Source organism: Epinephelus lanceolatus, chromosome 3, assembly GCF_041903045.1.
Source record: "Epinephelus lanceolatus isolate andai-2023 chromosome 3, ASM4190304v1, whole genome shotgun sequence".
In the NCBI taxonomy this organism is placed as follows: domain Eukaryota; kingdom Metazoa; phylum Chordata; class Actinopteri; order Perciformes; family Serranidae; genus Epinephelus; species Epinephelus lanceolatus.
This window is the reverse complement of record NC_135736.1, coordinates 18584217-18603369: the sequence shown is the minus strand read 5'-3', so window position 1 is coordinate 18603369 and position 19153 is coordinate 18584217. Positions and strand designations below refer to the sequence as shown.

Here is a 19153-nt window from a genome sequence, read left to right as displayed (position 1 = left end):
AGGTAGAGAGGTGGGAGCTTACCTCAATGTCATTTCATCTGCGTGAACGGAGTTGTGCATGTACAGTGGTAAAGTATGATAAAACATTTAACCACTGTTTAGGTTTTTAGACAGACGGATGTTCAGTCACTGTACAAGGCCTGCAGGGAGAATACAAAATACTACACAACTGGCACTTCACTGATCAGAATGAAGATCGTCTCTATCTTCTACTGTCTTCTATATGGTAAGTGTGTTGATGAAATACATCCATTAATTTACCTCAACAGCTCAAAGATGCTTTAACTCTTGTAACGTGATTTAATTTTAGCAGTTGCCGGGATCAAGGGAGCAGAGATCAACGTGGAGGGATTCGAGGGGGGAGAAGTCTCGTTCCGGTGTTCACACAAACTTGCATGGAAAAACAATAAATACTTCTGCAACGATCCGTGTAAAAGCAATGGAGATATACTGGTTACTGTACAATCTGGTGGAAGAGCAGGGTCAGAGAGGATAACCCTGGTGGACTCTGGGGACGGGGCCTCTACTGTGACCTTCAGTCAACTCCAGCTGTCAGACACAGGGAGATATTTGTGTGGAGTGGAGAGGCCTGGTTTTGATACATTCACTTCAGTACAACTTACCGTTAAGGAAGGTATGTGCATGATTTGATCACTCTCACCCTGAATAAGATGTATCATGAATACACATTTCCCCATCAGGAGTGGGATGTAACTATTCAGGTGCTGTTAAGTACAGTTTTGAGGTACTTGTACTCTTCGTATGTATCCTACTTCATACATTAGCTCCTTACATTTCAGAGGGAAATATTGTACTTTTTACTCCACATTTATCTGACAGCTTGTGTCACTTTACGCATTAATATTTTCCACACAAAATATTGTCTACGTTTATAAAATACAATGCATTTTGTATAATAAGTGGTTCCCAGTGGTTTTGGCTTGTGACACCTAAGAAAAAAAGCAGTGTTTGGTTGGGGCCCTTTGTCACTGTTTTATAAATCCATAACTTTTACCATAGAGCGATTTCCCCTTTAAACTGCTCAGACAACTTGAATTAAATAACAGTTTGAGGCTCAATGATGCAAAACTCCTTATACACTGCTCCAAAAAAATGAATAAATAAATAAGGGAACACTGAAATCACACATCAGATCTTGTTGAACAAATTATTCAAGTTGAAAATCTTTGAAAATCTTTACTGATGTACATGTAATTTGTTGAGAGCAAAATGGCATAACAATGGTCAGTGGAAACCAAAATCATCGACCCACTGAGGGCTGGATTTAAAAAACTGGAATCACAGTCTGATCCAACTTGTGTGAATTTTATCACAGCAACTCATAATGTGACTCAGAAGTGTGTATGGCCCCCTCGTGCCTGTATGCACTCCTGACAACATCTGGGCGTGGAGGTCTGTGTGACCCTCCAAGGACATGTCTCCCCAGACCATCACTGACCCATCGCCAACCCGGTCATGCTGTGATGTTACAGGCAGCGTAATGTTCACCACAGCGTCTCCAGACTCTTTCATGCCTGTCACATGTACTCGGTGTGACCCTGCTCTCACCTGCGAAGAGAACGGGGTGCCAGTGGTGGACCAACCAATTCTGGTGTTCTCTGGCATATCCAGCTGCCTGGTGCTGGGCTGTAAGCACAGGTCTTACTAAAGGATGTCGAGCCCTAATGCCACTCTCACAGAGTCTGTTTCTGACAGTCTGTTTCTGACTCGGTGTTATAAAGTGACCATTAAGTGTTACCTTAATATTTTTGAGCAGTGTATATTTAAAACAAAAACAAACAAAAAAATCCCAATAAAAAACAAAAATTTGTAAGTAGTCATCTAATAAACCTCAGATTCATCTTGTGATCCCCTAGGTTGGGAATAGGGCTGGGTATTGTTTACGATACCATTACCAATACCAATCCCCCTGAAGTGACTTCATTCGATACCTTACTTTCTTTATGTCATTCAGTGTCCATCATGTGAATGGTAGCATTCAAATGCAAAACTGCAAAAAATGCCAACAGACACCACAGGCGTGTGGTATAGCCATATTTTCGAATGCTTTAGTGACATCTTGGCATGTCGAACTGCCAAATCCTTCAAAGAGACAGCACTTGACTTCCTGAGGGTTGTGGCTGCTGTGTAGTGAGTAAATTACACATCATATTAAATTCAAGAAAGCTTGCAGGGATTGGCTGCAAGCAAAACCACACAAAGACTCTTTTTTTTGCTAGTTCTTGGTACAAAAAGGATTGAATGCAGGTATTGTTTGACTACAGAAGTCTCAGTACTACTTGGTGCTGGGATATTTTGATCAGTTCCTTAAATGTATTGAATATCAATACCCAGTAGGTCAGTTTTCAACAGGGAGGACAGCGAGGATGGCATTGTCCCCTCTCGTCCCCCTTCAAGTCGCCTAATGCTGATACCCAGCCCTAGCTGGGAACCACTGGACCCAACTAACTAACTGTAGCCTATATAAAGTATTGAAAAGTAGCTCCAACTCAACTCAGATTTTACTGTAGAATGAGTACTTGACATTTGCTACTTTATGTACATTCAGCTGATACTACGTCTGTTGTTTTGGTACTTAAGTAAATGGATTGAAATACTTCTTCCACAGCTGTCCCCCATCCAGTTGTTACAGATACAGTTGTTGCAAACGAGACAACGACTGTCATACCTACACTTGAACCTGAACTGCTCACATGGACCTATCAGAATATTTCCAACTCAACACAATTAACAGCTGGAATAGACACCAGTAGGCCTGCAAACCATTCAGCAGGTGGGAGGAAATATTAAATTTGCATCAGATATAAATCATAGACAGAAAAACCTACAATAATATTCTATTTGAACTTTACAGCCTCAAACAGCACTAATGGAGGAGCACAGAACATCAGCAGAGGTGAGTTTGCCGTGTTGTGTGCAGTTGGTGCATGAATATCAGCTGGTGACTCACATTTGTGGATATGTAAAAATTGTTGAGCCATCTCTTTTGTGTTTGGTCAGGGATTGTGCTGTACGCTACAGTTGGGGTTGTTGCCATACTGACTATTGTGATGCTGGCAGTTATCGTGTGGAAACGCAGCGTAAAATCAAAACCTCAACCACAAGTGTGCTCCAACAGCATCGGTGCAGATGAAGAAGAGGTATGAGACACAAACTGGAGCTCAGTTTACAACACAACAACTGTCTTCCTAGAGAAATATGACGATTGTTTTGACAGCGAATTGAATAAATGTGACGATGATAAAGTTTCCTTTCCTGGTTTCAGAGGTCAGTGTATGAAGAGGGGTTTCCCAAAAGTGCTATTCTTCCTTTTTTTTTTTTTTAATCTGTGGAGTTTTTGCATGACGATGTTTCAAAACCCAAAGCTAAACAGTCCTGCCAGTGATACAGGAGTGTTGCATTAAAGGAATAGTTTGAAATTTTAGGAACTATACTTACTTGTAGTCTTGCTAAGAGTTAGTTGAGCAGATAGATACCAATTTCATGTTTATATGATGAATATAAAGCTACAGTCAGGAGATGGCTAGCTTAGCGACAGGAAGGCTTCAGAAAGTCACTGCTCCTAAGCGAGAAATAAGCATACTGTCATAAAATATTTTGTTTGTACACTCTGTGTTTTTTAGGGATTAAATTGTGAACCTTTTTTCAAGCATTTTTGAGGTGCTGGTGGTGGATTTCATAACTTTTAGGCTTTGTTCTGACTGCCAGCCCAAATCCCTTTTGTCATATCCAGATTTTATTCGGACTGATTTCAGAAAGTCTTGACAGCAAGAAAAAAGCACATGAAACAAGCATTTTTGCAATTTGGATGCAAACCACATTTGAAGACATAACAGTGGTGTCTATCTTCTCTTGTCAAGAAAGCCAAAAACAGTATTCTGCAAAATGTCAAACATATATATGCTTAATATATGCTTATTTTTTCATCTGCCACTTTTCAACAGGATGACTGCGAGTACGATGACATTGGCGGGGAGGTTCTATCGATAAAAAAAATATCTGAGAAGCTCTCTTGTACTCACCACCCAAAGCAGGATCCACCAACATCTGCAACCACAGCAAACGAAAGTAGCACACCCCATCATATCTATGAAAACATCTGCTGCTCCAAAGGCACTGCACATTCAAGATGTTCAGCTGCAAACAACAGAGACAAGCGTGACACCAGCTCTAAGATCTACATCAACCCTTTGCCTCCTTCATCTGAAAGATCTGTTGAAGGTTGTCTTAAACCTACAGCAACTACAAGCAGCTGTACAAGCAAGGCATCAGCTTTTCACTGCAAATCTCGCAGTGATTCCACAGAAGTGAGGCCCACATCACTTTGGTTTGGTTTGGATTTATCAGGAACAGTGTGAGTTACTGTCAAAGGTGTGACTGGACATCAACAGAGAACTGAGCTGCACCTTCTCCAGTCATAACCAACAATCATATTTCACTTTAAACTACATTTCTGTCCTTTACAAATATGCTGAGGGACATAGACAGCTCCTGTCTTTGCACTGATTGGATTCATTGTGTGTCTGTGTAGCTACAGAGAGACAAACTTAACAAATGAATACAGTCTCCTAGCTTCACTGAGTTACTTTACATACTATGAAGATATGTTTTGCTTCACTTGATCATACTTGATTTGAAGGAAAGGTAGAGGCGATGACCGTCCAAAGTCAGATAGATCAATGTAATAAAATCTGATACTACAGTCCTGTATTATACTGCATTTGTGAGAGGCTTAAAATGTTAACTATTTGCTTCAACTGCTGTTGTTGAGAGAGCTGAGTCTAAGGATTTTAACTGAAATGTCACTGTGTTTTTGCATGGCCTTTGTGCACAGTATACATAAAATAAACCTCTATGACTTAACCTTAACAATTTATGCTTGTAAGCTTCACAGGAGTGGTACATGTTACACTGCCATTACACACACAGCACCTGATAAAGGCAGAGAGGCAGGGTTTGAGGTTTAAAGGCTCTTAGTCAAACTGTGTAACATAATGTAAAACAACGCATTCTCACTCCGACCTCATCACATATCGCCTTTTGGTCTGTTACATGCATTGTCTTCTTTCAAAATATACTTCCATTTTTACAGGAAATTTATTGTTTCCATACAGTCTCTTTCAAAATAAATGCACTACGTTAGTACAACAATGTAAATTGATGTTTTTTTTCCTCCAACAACTAACGTACCTGGTTGGGTTTAGGCAAGAAAAGCAAGTGGTTAGGTTTAGGACAAAAGAATAGGGTTCAACTTTAGAATCTCACGGGACGCGAACATTGCTCTCCTGAGTCAAGGTTGGTGTTTGTTGGACTCATCCACCACCACTCAGGCCTGTCCTACTTGGACTTTTGCCACCTTAGCTTTCATTCTTGTCCCACCGTGTTTCCCCCTGACGCTGCCAAGCGCTGTTAAACTATAAAGGTTACCGGTCGTGTATAATGCAGATGTAAAAGAATGTCTTTTTTCGTCAGTGTACGCAGAGCACGTTCTCACCCCAAAGTCGATGTAATCCAGCTCTTGGGCAGTGACTTGCGGCGTCAGAAACCAACGAAAAAAGGCATTCTTTGATGTCGGCATAATATGAGGCTGGTTGCCACTATAGTTTTACGGCACCTGCCGGCTTCTGGGGGAAACGTGACGAGATAAGGTTGAAAGTTAAGGCAGCGAGGATGGGTCCAGCAAATATCAACTTTCACCCAGGAGAGCAGTGCTTGCATCCCGTAAGATTCTAAAGCCAAACCCTGTTCCTTTTTCCTAAACCTAACCACTTCCTTTTGTTGCTTAAACCCAACCATGTGCGTTTGTTGTTGAAGGGAAAAAAAAGTCAATTCACACTGTTGTACCGACGTAGTGAGTTTATTTTGAAAGAGACTGTATGTAAACATTAAATTTCCTGTGAAAATGGAAGTGTATTTTGAAAGAAGACAATGCATGTAACAGGCAGAACTTGACACGGTGTCCCAGAATGTCAACAACCAACACACCCAGGGTACCTTGCAAGTTGTATGTGGACGTGGAAAGTCCATGCCAAAATGTCAATATGTGACGAGGTCGGAGTGAGACCTGGTTGTGTAAAACCTTAACTTTATGCCTTTTAGGCCGATTTTTAATCATTGTCACAGACTTAACATTAAAAATACATTCAGATACTGAAGGGTGCAGAGAAAAGCAACATCTTCAAACAAAATATCTCCTCATTTTTCAGCTTTCTTTTTCACTTAAACTAACAAGCCACTTTAACAACAGTTAGTCTTTAATGACATTTAAATACGTGATTTGGAGGTGTAACCATGTGAATTCCACCCGGGGTGAGAGACTGCAGAGGAAGCCGTTACCGCCACTCTGCTAAGCTAGGCTAATTACAAATGTATGTTTTTTCTTTAAGGTTAGATTTAACTACTGCCTTATTTGTGAATTTCACAAACTCAGTTACAACTGCAGTGACACTGAAGCATTTTTCAGTTACAGGGAATGGGTAACTTAGCTTTAGCTAAGCCTATCCCACCTGCTAGCCTTAACTAGCCACGGTGCTGCCGCTGCTTTTGAGTTTTACCTCCGTTTTATGTTTCTTGCAAAATTTAAAATAGTATTAAAGATGTATTTTTATGTGGTAAAACAAATATCTGGTGTCTCCTTTCTTTCTTCTTTTTTTAAGATACATATAATGTTTTGGCTCTGTGGGCCACCATAGTGTACAAGTGTTCCTTTGATTGTCTCCACCCTGTGTGTGTGTGTGTGTGTGTGTGTGTGTGTGTGCTGTTAGCTTCTAGCAGTCCGGACCACTCCGCTGAAGGAAGGATGGCGAGGCGTTTGGGTGCTGTTCACCAACAATGGCTTTATTGCAGTCTTCACCGCAAAACAACAAACATGGCTTCTCATGAGGTCACACAGTAGCCCTGAGCTTATATGGACACTTAATTCTGCTGACTATCATCAGTCTTTGCCACCTGCCGTCTTCACCATGACACCCCAAGAGAAGTGTTTCCCTCCACACACCAAAGCACATGTCACACACTCGGAGGTTAGCCACAAGGGAAAAAGGGTGAGCTGGTAACACTGTCTATGTGTGTGTGTGTGTGTGTGTGTGTGTGTGTGAGAGAGAGAGAGAGAGAGAGAGAGAGAGAGAGAGAGAGAGAGAGAGAGAGATTGATCATTGATGATTTTATTTAAGGCCAGGCTAGGTGACGGGTAAAGGTTATGATTTGGTTGCGTCTCCAGCGTATGAACGTTAGTCAATGCAGTGTCCTCCAGGGATCAAACAATTGTGCTCATGCGTGTGGCTGTTTGTGGCTGATTGTGTCAGGATGCAAATGCATATTTGAATGTGTGTTTGCAGTTAGAGAAAGCGTGTGAGAATGAAGAGGGAGCTTTGACCCTCAGTAAGTCAGTGGCACTAACAAGATTAGTTTGTAGGGGAGACTGGGGTAAGTTGAGCATAGGGGCAAGTTGAGCCACCCCTTATTGCTAGGAAACTGTAAATAAAATTGAGCATGTGACCATATATTTAGGAGGAAGGCATCATTTCATGGAGTCTGTGAAGGTAAGAACCACATGAGTTAAGTGGTTAGAGATTTATGTCCAAAAAAGCATTTTTCACTCATGAAAGTGAATTTAGTCTATCATAAGTTTCATGGGGATTGTGTTTAGACCAAAATATATATTTTTTCATATGTTTTATACATCAATTGTGGTATCTGTTAGCTACAAAATGAGGTAGTACAGCTAGCATTAAAGTGCACCATTTTAGCTGTGGGGGCTAATAAAGTCAATATGGTAGCTATGGGGTAAGTTGAGCAATTTGAACAGGGGTAAGTTGAGCCACCGGCTCACAGAGTTGGTGGCACAGCAAGGAAGTCCCAGCAGTTTGTATTCCCCTGCAACCTGGACAGGTGGAATATTGAGTAAAGGGGCAGGTGGGATATGGATGGAAGGAAGGAAGGGGGTGGATGGAACGAGAGTAAGATGGAGGGAGGAGTTTAGAGAGAGTTTTGGTTCAGAATGCTCAAATGTGTTAATAAACGAGTTCAAATTATTATTATACCTTCATTTCCACAATTGGCCCTCCTGTTAGCAAGGACACCAAACTAGGATTCACGTTTACGGATTTGGTTCAGTGTTTTCTTTCCAAAAACACAGCTGTTAAGGTTCTCTTGCTAAGCGCACTTTAAGGCATTCTCAGACCTATGTTAAAATGTTTTGAAGTTGTTATATGCAATAATAATTTAAAAAAAGATTGGTACCTGTTGAATTGTGTATTATAAATAAAAATACACATGGATTTGAAGAAGCGTCTTATTTGATTCAGTACAGACGTATAACTGTGGAATATCTTAACGCAGGGAGGGAGGGAGAGAGGGGGAAGAGAGATGGTGAGGTGGGGGGAAGGGGGGGTAGGAGGGAGGGCGGGGGGAGGGAAGGAGGGAGATGGCTCAACTTACCCCAGACACGGTGTAAGTTGTGCCACAAGACCACTTTTTTTGGACATGCTATATTATCAAAACAGTTATGTTTACACTCATTCTGTTTGTTTGTAGGGATGCACAACATCCTGAAATATATGCACATATATTAGTTAGCAACAAAACTATAATATCCCTAATGTAGTGATCCTGAATATGAAAAGTAGCTCATCTTACCTTGAACTACACATATCTGCACTTTTGGGCTAACACCTCCATATGAAGTATATGTCAAAGGTTCTTCTGACTTTGGTGACTCCTACTGGTCATGTTAATGAAGACACTGTTGCAGACAGCACTGAATATTGATACTCTGTTTTTAACTCTACCGACTCCTGATGGAAATATCTGGCTGCTAAATGCTCCGTCATGTCACCAACTGTCTGCTGTTTAGTGCTCGGTTGTGAAAGTACAGTTGGTTTATTAAAGAAAATCTGGAACAGCTTCCTGCTGCAGCTGGAAAAAACTCTGATGAGAGCCGTCAGAGTAATTGAAAATAGTATAGTTGTGGGCTATAAAACCAAAACTGTCAGTTAAAATACACTAAGACGCTCCATAGAGCTGTAAACTGCAGAGTGAGGTGGATTTATTACTATGATCAAAACCATTCACCTCATTCAAAGTAATTTGATCAGTTCTTTATATAAGAATGTTCATGTGTGAAGATTGAAATGTTAATAAATCAGTTATTGATGTGTTATAGATCAGTAATAAGGACATTGGGGTAGCACACTGTGAAAAATCTCTTTGGCTGCTGTTGAACCTGGTCACACCTACTTATTAGGAAGTGGTACAGTAACAGACAGCAACACTGGTGTCAAGCACAAGTACAGTCTGTGATGACCCAGGTGGGTTACAGAAGAGGATGGGATTGATTGTCTTAAAGGGAGGGATCAAATTTAACCTGCATTATGATTTCCAGATGTGTTATATAAAAATTAGTTTATGAAGACCGAGAAAGGTCACTTTATTGAGCCACTGTGATTTCACTTTCATAGGTTTGAGGTTATGTGTGTACTGGTTTGTAAGCGAAAGAGGAAGGGGTTTAAAAACATGGACCTGAAAGCATCAGATTGAACACACCTACACAGTCTTCAGTCCAGGTTGCTGCCTCATTGTGCAGCTGGGGAAGAATCAGAGTGTGTGGACTGAAGGTAAACTGTGAGTGATGGGATCGACCTGGATCTCATGGAGAACAACTACAACTGTCCTCATTACTCTACTACAAATCCAAGGTGGGCAGCTGGCTATGCTTTCAGATTTTTTAAGCTGATGTTATTCTCTTGAGATAAGCAGTTTATTACTTGATAAAATGAAGGAACAACTAACACAGTTTTTTTCTGACTGACAGCCCTGATCAGTGTCAAAATCAAAGCTGTTACAGGGGTGGAAGGCCAGAGATTTGACTTCAGATGTGACTATGAAAAAAGCTGGCAGAAAAACGCCAAGTATTTCTGCTATGACAGTGATGACAGTGATGACAACATGTCCTTCACCCAACTGATACGGACAGAAAAACATGACCAGTGGCAGAGAACTGGACGTTTCTCTCTGTACGACAACACCACTGCAGCCTTCTTCATCGTCAGGGTGGACAAACTCACCTCAGAGGACAGCGGGACCTACAGGTGTGGGGTGGACATTAGCCTCCGGCCTGACGATATCAGATTCATACAGCTGAATGTTTCCCGAGGTACAGTGTGTCACACAGCACAGAATCACTATGTTCATATATGGTCTTCATGCCTTGCAGCTATACATCTGTACAGTTTCTGTCCACCTGCTGGTTTCGATCTAAAAATGTTGCTATTACTGTAAATAAGAACTAAGTAGAGTTACTTTTCCCACACCTGTTCCTCTTTTCTGAACCACTTACTTCTGTGGAAATGCTAGGACAAAGTGTAAAAGTATATATATTTATATATGATCTTCAGGTACATTTATTTATTACAATGCACATTTAAGTTTTTGTAAACTAATTGTTTTATTTGCTGCCCTTCAACAACAGCAAATCCTCTAGAAAATTTCACACATCAAAGTAAGTAAGATTTGTGAAACTACACAATACATCAGTTAATTCTGTGCGTATTTATTTCTATACAAATACTTTTTTAATGTGCTTTTTTTTATTTGTGCTTTCCAGTAACTGGATCACCCATCTTTCCAAAGGAAACAGTGGACAGTGAGTTGTATAAATATAAATATGCATATACCTATGTATTCATAGTGTTCAGTGTGTCTGTGTGTGTGTGTGTGTCTGTGCGTGAATCCTGATCTTCAGTTGTCGTTCTCTCCTGCAGAGCTCCACCTGCCGCTGTTCATGACCGCAGTGATGTGTATGGCAGCGATGCTGTTTATCTGCCTGTTTACACTTTGTCTTCTGCTGGCTATTAAACAACGGAGACCCGGCCCACGCCAGAGTAGAGAGGTTTGTGCAAACTTTTAGCCACACTAGGAGCATTGCTTTCAGAATGGCAACACTGGTCGGTCCACCACTTTTGTCCAAAAGGAAATTTCTCAGTAACAAGTGGATGGATGGGCAGAAATTTTGGTCCAACGTCATGTTCCCATTGGGATGAAATGTACTAGGTTTGATGACCCTCTAATTTTTCTATTGTCCAATAATTGAGCATAGTATTAGTTTAGTCAGGACACAATATCAAGCTCAGCTCACATCCCAGCTACATCATCTGATCTCAAATAGCCAATCAACTGATGAAGCGGTTGATTGATGGAAGGGAGTCAGCTGATAGACCACACGATTCCTTTCTATGCAACCAGTTGGCGAATCTCATTCAGGGCGCCCTATTTAAACTGCTCTGGCCTGTCTACTGTTGCTGCTTCCTCTGCAAGCTGCTTCACAACCTGCCTCCACCCCAGCTCCTCCTTTTCATGCTGTGTCTGACTTATCAGAGTCATTTCTGTTTGTCACTGATGCTGCTCTCTTCTGTTCCTGGGGGTCTTTGCTGCTGCTCTCCCAGCCTTAGGCTTTCCATGTAGGCACATGGAAAAGCAGAGCGGTGTGCTCTCCCTGCCTTATGTCTTTCCACGTAGGCGCGTGGAAGAGGCTTTCTGCGTAGGCCCGAGGAAAGGCAGAGGGGCTCCAGAATGGAGCCATACCACCAAATATAATACTGGAAAATATATATAATGGAAATAAAGTTTTCTTTGACTGAAGTATTCCTGACTGAACTTTGGTTAAAGACTAAACACCTGCAATGCTAATGACATTCCCATCAGCCTCAGCTGTACTTTCCGTTAAGGGCTAACTGGAGGATGTTGAGCTGGATTTGTAGTTGATGCAATGGGCTAAATCAAAGTTTCCACATCCGCATGTCCACGTAATTGTCGTCAACCACCCATGTCCACGACGGTCCTCACAGGACCCCTGTGGGATGTCCGCATGAAGCCCACTTTTTTGTGACTGCATGGAACAAGCATGCTGACCGTGCATGCTGCAATCTCTTGTTCCACAGTCCAGTCCAGTTCAAAACACTGCAGTAAAGCCAGCTGCAGCGTTCACTCCAGACACAGAGGTACTTATGCTGTAGGACTGTAAAATCTTTGGCCTGGACTAGTGTAGACATACTGCAAAATAAACTGATTAAACAGTTTCATACTGCTGAACAAAGACACTATGCAGTAGTAGGTGGTTTTGAATACAGTCTGTCTTGTTTACTTACTGAAAATACCACACTGAATAACGTAGTAGCAGGAAGCAGTTCACTCTCAGCAGGTTTCTTTTCATACCCACAGATGTCATCTGACTACGAGACAATGATGCCTGGTGTGAGAACTGAACCTGAATTACGCTGTAGCTGTTCGTCTGTAGACTGCGCTGATCTTTCAGCTTTACCACCACCACCTGCTGACCTCTGGTCCCACTTTCCGCCTAAGAATCGGGAGTCCACCGTCACTCTCGGCCTTGGTGAATATGTTGATGTGGATGTACCAAAGCAAATCTGCCAGTACCAGCACCTGGATCTCAGCCAGTTTGAGGAGCACGTCTATCACAGCCTTCATGGAAACAACGATCCTAAAGATGGACCTGTGGGAGTGAAAGAGCTGATTGACTATTGATGGATGGATAATTCCAGGTTAATTACAACCTACAGAAAGTCTGTAACTTTACAGCTAACCTTTGTTTTCTTGTTGCCATGTTCCCAGATCTCACCTATTAACCTGATGAGATATGTGTTATGTGATATGAGGCAACACTAAGTCCCAGGTTGTAATGAATAGTGAATTTAAGCCAAGCTCATTCAAAAGTTAGTGATTAAGGATCTTAAGTCAAGTTGCTATAGTGTTAATTGTTGCTGTGTTTGGTTTTCACAGTCTGAGGAGGACTCTCTTGAGTTGACAAAATCCGCAAAGAAGAGCTGACTGCATGTGTTACCAACTGTCTCACGTTGCTTTCTGATATATTTCATTAAAATAAACCAAGTGATATTATCTGAGGGTGTCCTTGTGTCAGTTACTGAATGGCCTTATTGATCTCTTAACATTCACGATGAGACAGACAGAAGATGGGAGGGATGTTTTGGTGTGCTTCACATATGGTCAAAGTGGTCTGGTAGAGAGATTTAGAGAGAGGAAGCTGGCTAAAATTAGGAAGTGCAACAACAAAGAGGAACCTATCACACAAGCAGAGTTATCATTCATGTAGAGTCTATTGCATAGACCTGAGACAAGGGTGAGATAAGAAAAGGCAAAGGAAAGTAACAGACGAATCAAGTCTGAGCAACATGAAGATGATTTTCATAATTTCGGTCTTTCTTGTGGGAGGTATGTTTATGGAGATTCATTCTTTTGTCAAGTTGTCTCTGCCTCTTTGTTAATGTTTGGTGTTTTTGTGGCTGTGAGCTTTCTCAGGTGGAAGTTTGTGCTTTTTAAAATCACTTTTAAAATACTTTGAGTGAATGGGGAAGACTTGTTTGAGATTTGTCAGTAAGAATTGTTTGTTGTAAAAGGGGAAGGACAATTTCATCTCAAATTAAAAAAAACTGCACCGCTGTTATTCAAATGAGGGTTAACTTTACCGATGACGGCTGTCAAAACAGTCTGTAAGCGTCTACAATAACACTGAATGACATGTTGGAGTTGTGATAGAAGTGGGGAGTGCACCAGTGTTGCAACCTGGCAAAAATAGGAGTCCAACATTACTGTCTTTAAGAGGTAGCACGAATTCGGTATCTTGTGAAACTAGACAACATAATCCATTGGTACCAATCATGTCGGCAAAGCTTATCATGCAGGGAGCTAAATCATACTCCAAATTTAGGCTTAGTTTTGGTGAGGGAACAACTGGCATGCCTAATTTCAAAGGGGTCCCTTGAACTCTAACCTAAGTTAGAGGTTGGGGGGGATCTACAGGTACCCAGGAGTCTTCCTTAAACTTGAGAGGGCTTGTTCTTGGTAAATGTGTTGTTCCTTACAATGAAAGGAGGCTTACTCCTTCAAATTAAAGCTCAAAATTAAAGGAAAATGGGACATTTAGTCTATTTGAATAACACATAACACATTCAAACAAGACTGTTGTGGACTTCAAAATGCTGCCTGTACCAGTATTGGTCTATGCACATCAGATAATTAGTACTAAGTGTAAAATACGAAACCAGAGTGCGTCAGTATGCAGTTCCTTAACTCAAGTATTGACGCAGTTATCAACTTGTGTATAAATTTCAACAGCATGATTGAATTGGGGAAATTCAATAGAATTACAGGGGGCACCCCTGGAGTGCACCTTCAGAGCAGTTTTTCGGAAATGATTACCAGGGTTTAGAAAAATACAAAATGTACAACACAAAAATTTGTTTTCTCCTATATCTGTTTATCCGTATAGTTTTACCTCTTTAGGCCTCTAAAAATGATTCAGATGAAACAATCAAAACAGAATAAACTGCCTACAACTAAAGTTTGGAAACCATTGCTTTAAAGAACAGGATAGGTCTATTTGGTTGGTATTATACAGTGTCACTGCTAAGGTTCAACAGCTGTTTGCAAACTGACTGAATGTCTGACCTCTGTTGCTGTCTGTGTGTTTTGTGCAGGTTTATGGGAGACTGAAGCTGAGTCAGTAACAGGAGTGCTGGGACGAGAGGTCACAATGACATGCTCTCACTCTTACGCATCTTCCAACGTCAAATATTTCTGCAAGGGAGTGTGTGGATATGAAGACATCCTAATAAGTAGCAGAAAAAATAAGAAAGATTCTAATGGGAGATACAGTATTAATGATAGTGGAAACACATTTTATGTGACCATCTCTAGGCTGACGGAGGAAGACGCAGGAACTTACTGGTGTGGAATAGAGAGAGCTGGTGTTGACACATACAATGAAGTAGTCCTCATAATCAAAAAGGGTGAGTTAATTCAGTGTTGTGTGTCAGTAGCTTTTATGGCGTTACTATTTATCATCACTTAAAGAATAAAGACCTTTGCTCAATTTCCTTTTCACTAGAAAATGGCCATTATTTCACAACACAGTCTGTCTCACACTGATCTTCTCCTTTTTGCAACAGGGGGAAAAAAAGACACTGAAACAGCAGATAAAATGTGGCTGAGGGCCAGAGAACAAAATCGACATAATTCTTTGTTTTTTTTCTCTCAGAAAACCCTGACGATGCCTTGGCTCAATCAAATGCTTCATCCTCTAGTAAGCACCTGTCTGGTTGTGTGTTGATTTGTACGTGTGTGAGATAAATCCTCAGTGGTATATCGTCACTGAGACGTGATGTTGTCTCTTTTTCAGAGATACTGGTGTACGTTGGAGCAAGTCTCGGGGTGATTGCGCTGGCACTTGCAATTGTCCTTCTGATGTTCTTCAGACATCGAAAGAGAGACACCAGTGCATCTTCAGGTATAATGCCAACAGACTCATTTCATAGTAGTTTCAGAATATGATGGCAGGGTAAAAGACACATGGTAGAAAACATATTTTCCTGAACAACTATCCCAAGCCACCTTGAGATGTACACCATAGAAACATCCTCGAGATGATCGAGCAAGTCGCCACCTTGGAAATAAAAGGTTGTACCTGGATTCTGAGCAGTCTTTAGATATTGAGCTTCATAGTTTTTGCATTCCAAATAGCAAAAATGTTATCTGGAACAATGCTTCTTCATACATGAAAATGACAGATACTCTAAAGTTATTTTATATAGACCCTCTTAGGGCCGACGTCACAGTGATTTCAGTTTGTTAGCTGGAGGCAAAACACGACTCGCCACCACACGGCTGGAGGCTACATAGGAGTCTTAAAATATTGAACACAAACACTTAAATTTCATCACATACCAACTGCCACTGCCCGTCAACAAAAACACAGTCAACTATGGCTAGGGATGAATAACGTTATGTGTATTAAGGGTTATCATGTCCACCTCATCAGAAATTGGCGAGGTATTAAGAGGAATATTGGATTTCTCCTGTCCTCCTTTGTAAGTTGGCATAGTAATCAACCACAACGCCAGCCATCCCCCCTTCAGCAAACCTTTCAAATCACTGAGTGAGAGCATAAGGGTTGGCCAGTCTGGGCCCGCTAGTCAGTGTTTTTACCTCCGCCAAGGAGGTTATGTTTTTCTTATTCAAGTAACACTCGCAGTCCCAGAGAATGAGTGACCTGACATGGTGCGTTTATAAATTCAGTCTGACGCTCTACACTAAAATGAGAACCGTTTTAGTCGAAGAAATAAATTGTTAAATTTCTATATAAAGTAACGGACGGTTAAGTTAATCACACATTCACTTCACTGGCGCTCTGCTGCCCTGTCACCAAGAGAGCGCTCTGCCATTCGGAGAGTGCGGTGATCTGGATAACCGAACAATACGTTCTGACAGTGATCTGAATTTACGTACGGTCCAGTTTGTGCCATAGTCGCAGATGGAGCTTTATAATCCTTTGAACTCACTTCCTGCTTGTTCTCTCTTGGAAAACATGAAAAGAAGCTATAATTTTCAATGAATACAAATAGTTTACTTATTATTTGTTTAAAAACATAAAATTAGTGTAACACTAGTGTCTACATGTATGAGTAAATTTTTATGTAATGCTTTCTGTGACATTTCTACAATAATTTTTTTGTTTGTTTCAGGACAAATCTCATCGTTCTTATACAGAAAAGCATTGTAGGTCAGGTAAAAGTCAGTGCACCCTGTCAGGTGTAGAGGTCAGTTTTAGGTAGGAATATAATTGGTTTTTAAACACATTATTCCAGGAACAATTAGTTTAAGTTTTCTTTTGGTTAGAAAGCAAGCAGCTACTGTGATATATCTAACCAGGACTATACTGCAGTGTTTTTTTGCGAGGGGGTCAGAAAGAAGAGGCTACCGCTGGCGATATGGCTGACATATCAATCAGAGAAAAGGCAATGCTGAGGTTGCATACAAAATGGGCCCAAAAAGTAAGGTGTAGGGAGATTGAGGCAGGTTGTTGTCTGATGACACATTTACAGGCTACACTATCTTGTTGTCAGAACCTCAGAGAGCACTGCAGCACTCAGTCCTTGTCTCTGTTGTTATCTTGGTCTTCACTGTAATGCATAAAGCTGGTGGTTTGCGGGTTAAGTCGAGTTCAGTTGGTTGATTACCACATATTCTTGTGGGTTGGGTGGTGCAGATTAGGTGGCTGCGGGTTAAAAAAACGTGACCAATGTATCACTACTGGAAAAGTTTTACAAATATGTACCTTGATGGATTAAAAATTCATAAAATAAAAAGTCATAACTGAACTTGTTTGCAGTTTGTCCTTTCAAGAGTTTTACAAATGTCCCTTTCATAATGGCGGTCTCCAGGGGAAATGCTCTTTGGACCCAAGGGGATTATTTTTGTTGCAACAACGTGAGTGGCCACTGGGACAAACTGGCAACACAGCTGAGTGGTGGTGCTGTAGCTAGCTCTCTTATTACATCAATGCAACCACCCAGCATCTTTTGTAATACCTAACCAGTTAGCAACCAAATAGCTACCACATAGCAACCACCGCTTCCTACAACCTGTAGTAACTGCTCTTACACACTGAAAACCACAGCAGACTGGCCACTGCATTGGAAAAAAAACACGTAATACCTCAGCAACAATTTAGCAACCATCTACGACACCAACAATAGTCTAGAAAATTTGAAGGTACATCATGCCTTGTGAAATGGGGGCATTTGCACTGTATGCACACAGTCCAGAAACAGGCCAGATGACAATATCCAGGTATGTTAGTGGAGGCAGTGCATCAGGGTCTGTGATCCAGCCCTGGGCTGCCAAGTCAAATGGATTCAATGTTGTTAATTGTGATTAGTAGGTCCGAAAACTGTTGCCTGACCACCGTGGCACACGCAGTCCTCATAAGATGGCGCCCCCATCCAGTCATTGAACACAGCATGACCTGAACCTCACGTTCTCTATTAGTACTGCCTCAACATGTATTAACACTTTTAAAGTATAAAGTGGTAGCTAATATGTAAATGAGCAGCAAGCAACAAGACAGCAACACCATTTTCCATATTGTATTTTTTTGTTTTAGTCTGTTTTGCAAACATGTCTGTCCTTCCTCTTTGCTCTTCTTGGCAGCAATTTACTGTTTGTTTGGGGTTTTTTTTTGGCTATGCTAAATGTAGCATTGTGGCACCGGAAAGAAAAAAAATATTTCAGGAAGTGAAAGTAAAAAGTGTGGTTTTCATTTCACAGCAATCTAAAACTTGTCACTGTATCATCACTCTCTATTCAGGAAAGGACCATGATGTGGCCTATGCAACAGTAACTATTCAGAAACAGAATGGACAGAACATCACTACTTCCTCTTTAACAGCCAATAAGGATCAAGACACAGACAGCAGGACTAACGGCTCATCGACCACTCAGCACCAAGATACCAGCAATATTTACTCCAATGTGGCTGTTTCATCCGAGCCTCAGATCCAACCCGAGGGCCTCTTCTACTCCACTGTTAGCTTCAACAAACACATAGACTGCAGCACTGTCACACCTCACACTGAAGCACCCACATACTCCGCTATCAAAATACAAAGCAACAGATGAATCAACTGTGCATGACAATGCCTGAGCTCAGTGCTGATCATCCTCAGTGCAGTATCTTCCTCTGCTTTAAGAATTTGAGTTATGCTTGCAAATACCCACCACTATAATAATATTTTGCACATATTTATTTTTTACATGTATGCAGGACAGACATTATCAGTAACACCAACACATTCTCACTCTGACCTTGTCACATACTGTATTGATGTGCTTGGTCATGGACTTTCCACATCCACACACAACGTGAAAGGTACCCTGGGTGCGTTGGTTGTTGACGTTCTGGGACACTGTGTCAAGTTCTGCCTGTTATATGCATTGTCGTTTTTCAAATACACTTCCATTTTCACAGGAAATTTAACTTTCTCATACAGTCTCTTTCAAAATAAACGCACTACGTTGGTACAACACTGTGATTGAATTTTTTTTCCTTCACCAACCAAAAAAGCACGCAGTTCGGTTTAGGTAAAAAGAACAGGGTTTGGCTTTAGACTCTTACGGGATGCTGACAGCACTCTCCTGGGTCAAGGCCAGTGTTTGTTGGACCCATCGACCACTTAACTTTTATTCTTGTCCTGCCACATTTCACCCTGACGCCGCCAAGCGCTATTAAACTGTAACTGTGACCACAGTTCTTGCCAATGTT

General features: G+C 41.2%; 2 protein-coding genes across 3 annotated transcripts; both read left to right on the top strand.

The window, feature by feature from the left end:
• Positions 1-4893, top strand: LOC144462447 (CMRF35-like molecule 8). 2 transcript variants are annotated; one of them, XM_078166067.1, is made up of 6 exons: positions 1-226; positions 314-634; positions 2630-2794; positions 2876-2917; positions 3022-3161; positions 3966-4893. In XM_078166067.1, the coding sequence occupies exons 1-6, from the start codon at positions 190-192 to the stop codon at positions 4377-4379; spliced, it is 1119 nt and encodes a 372-aa protein (XP_078022193.1). In that variant the 5' UTR covers positions 1-189; the 3' UTR covers positions 4380-4893. The 2 variants fall into 2 exon arrangements, with proteins under 2 accessions (XP_078022193.1, XP_078022192.1); XM_078166066.1 differs by having other exon boundaries at positions 311-634.
• Positions 4894-9562: 4669 nt separating this feature from the next.
• LOC117254702 (uncharacterized) lies at positions 9563-18917 on the top strand. The gene is made up of 11 exons (XM_078166592.1): positions 9563-9716; positions 9833-10174; positions 10490-10519; positions 10625-10663; positions 10782-10909; positions 12238-12558; positions 13179-13266; positions 14532-14843; positions 15092-15136; positions 15233-15340; positions 18200-18917. The coding sequence occupies exons 1-11, from the start codon at positions 9650-9652 to the stop codon at positions 18508-18510; spliced, it is 1791 nt and encodes a 596-aa protein (XP_078022718.1). The 5' UTR covers positions 9563-9649; the 3' UTR covers positions 18511-18917.
• The last annotated feature ends 236 nt before the right edge of the window (positions 18918-19153 follow it).

What these genes read in the sequence shown, in the direction of transcription:
- LOC117254702 (XM_078166592.1), top strand. Translation starts at nt 9,650, where the DNA reads ATGGGATCGACCTGGATCTCATGGAGAACAACTACAACTGTCCTCATT. An exon ending in ACAGCTGAATGTTTCCCGAG is followed by an intron (nt 10,175 to 10,489) that starts GTACAGTGTGTC and finishes CTTCAACAACAG; the next exon opens with CAAATCCTCTAGAAAATTTC. An exon ending in TTCGGTCTTTCTTGTGGGAG is followed by an intron (nt 13,267 to 14,531) that starts GTATGTTTATGG and finishes TGTTTTGTGCAG; the next exon opens with GTTTATGGGAGACTGAAGCT.
- LOC144462447 (XM_078166066.1), top strand. Translation starts at nt 190, where the DNA reads ATGAAGATCGTCTCTATCTTCTACTGTCTTCTATATG. An exon ending in CTTCTACTGTCTTCTATATG is followed by an intron (nt 227 to 310) that starts GTAAGTGTGTTG and finishes ATTTAATTTTAG; the next exon opens with CAGTTGCCGGGATCAAGGGA. An exon ending in ACAACTTACCGTTAAGGAAG is followed by an intron (nt 635 to 2,629) that starts GTATGTGCATGA and finishes CTTCTTCCACAG; the next exon opens with CTGTCCCCCATCCAGTTGTT.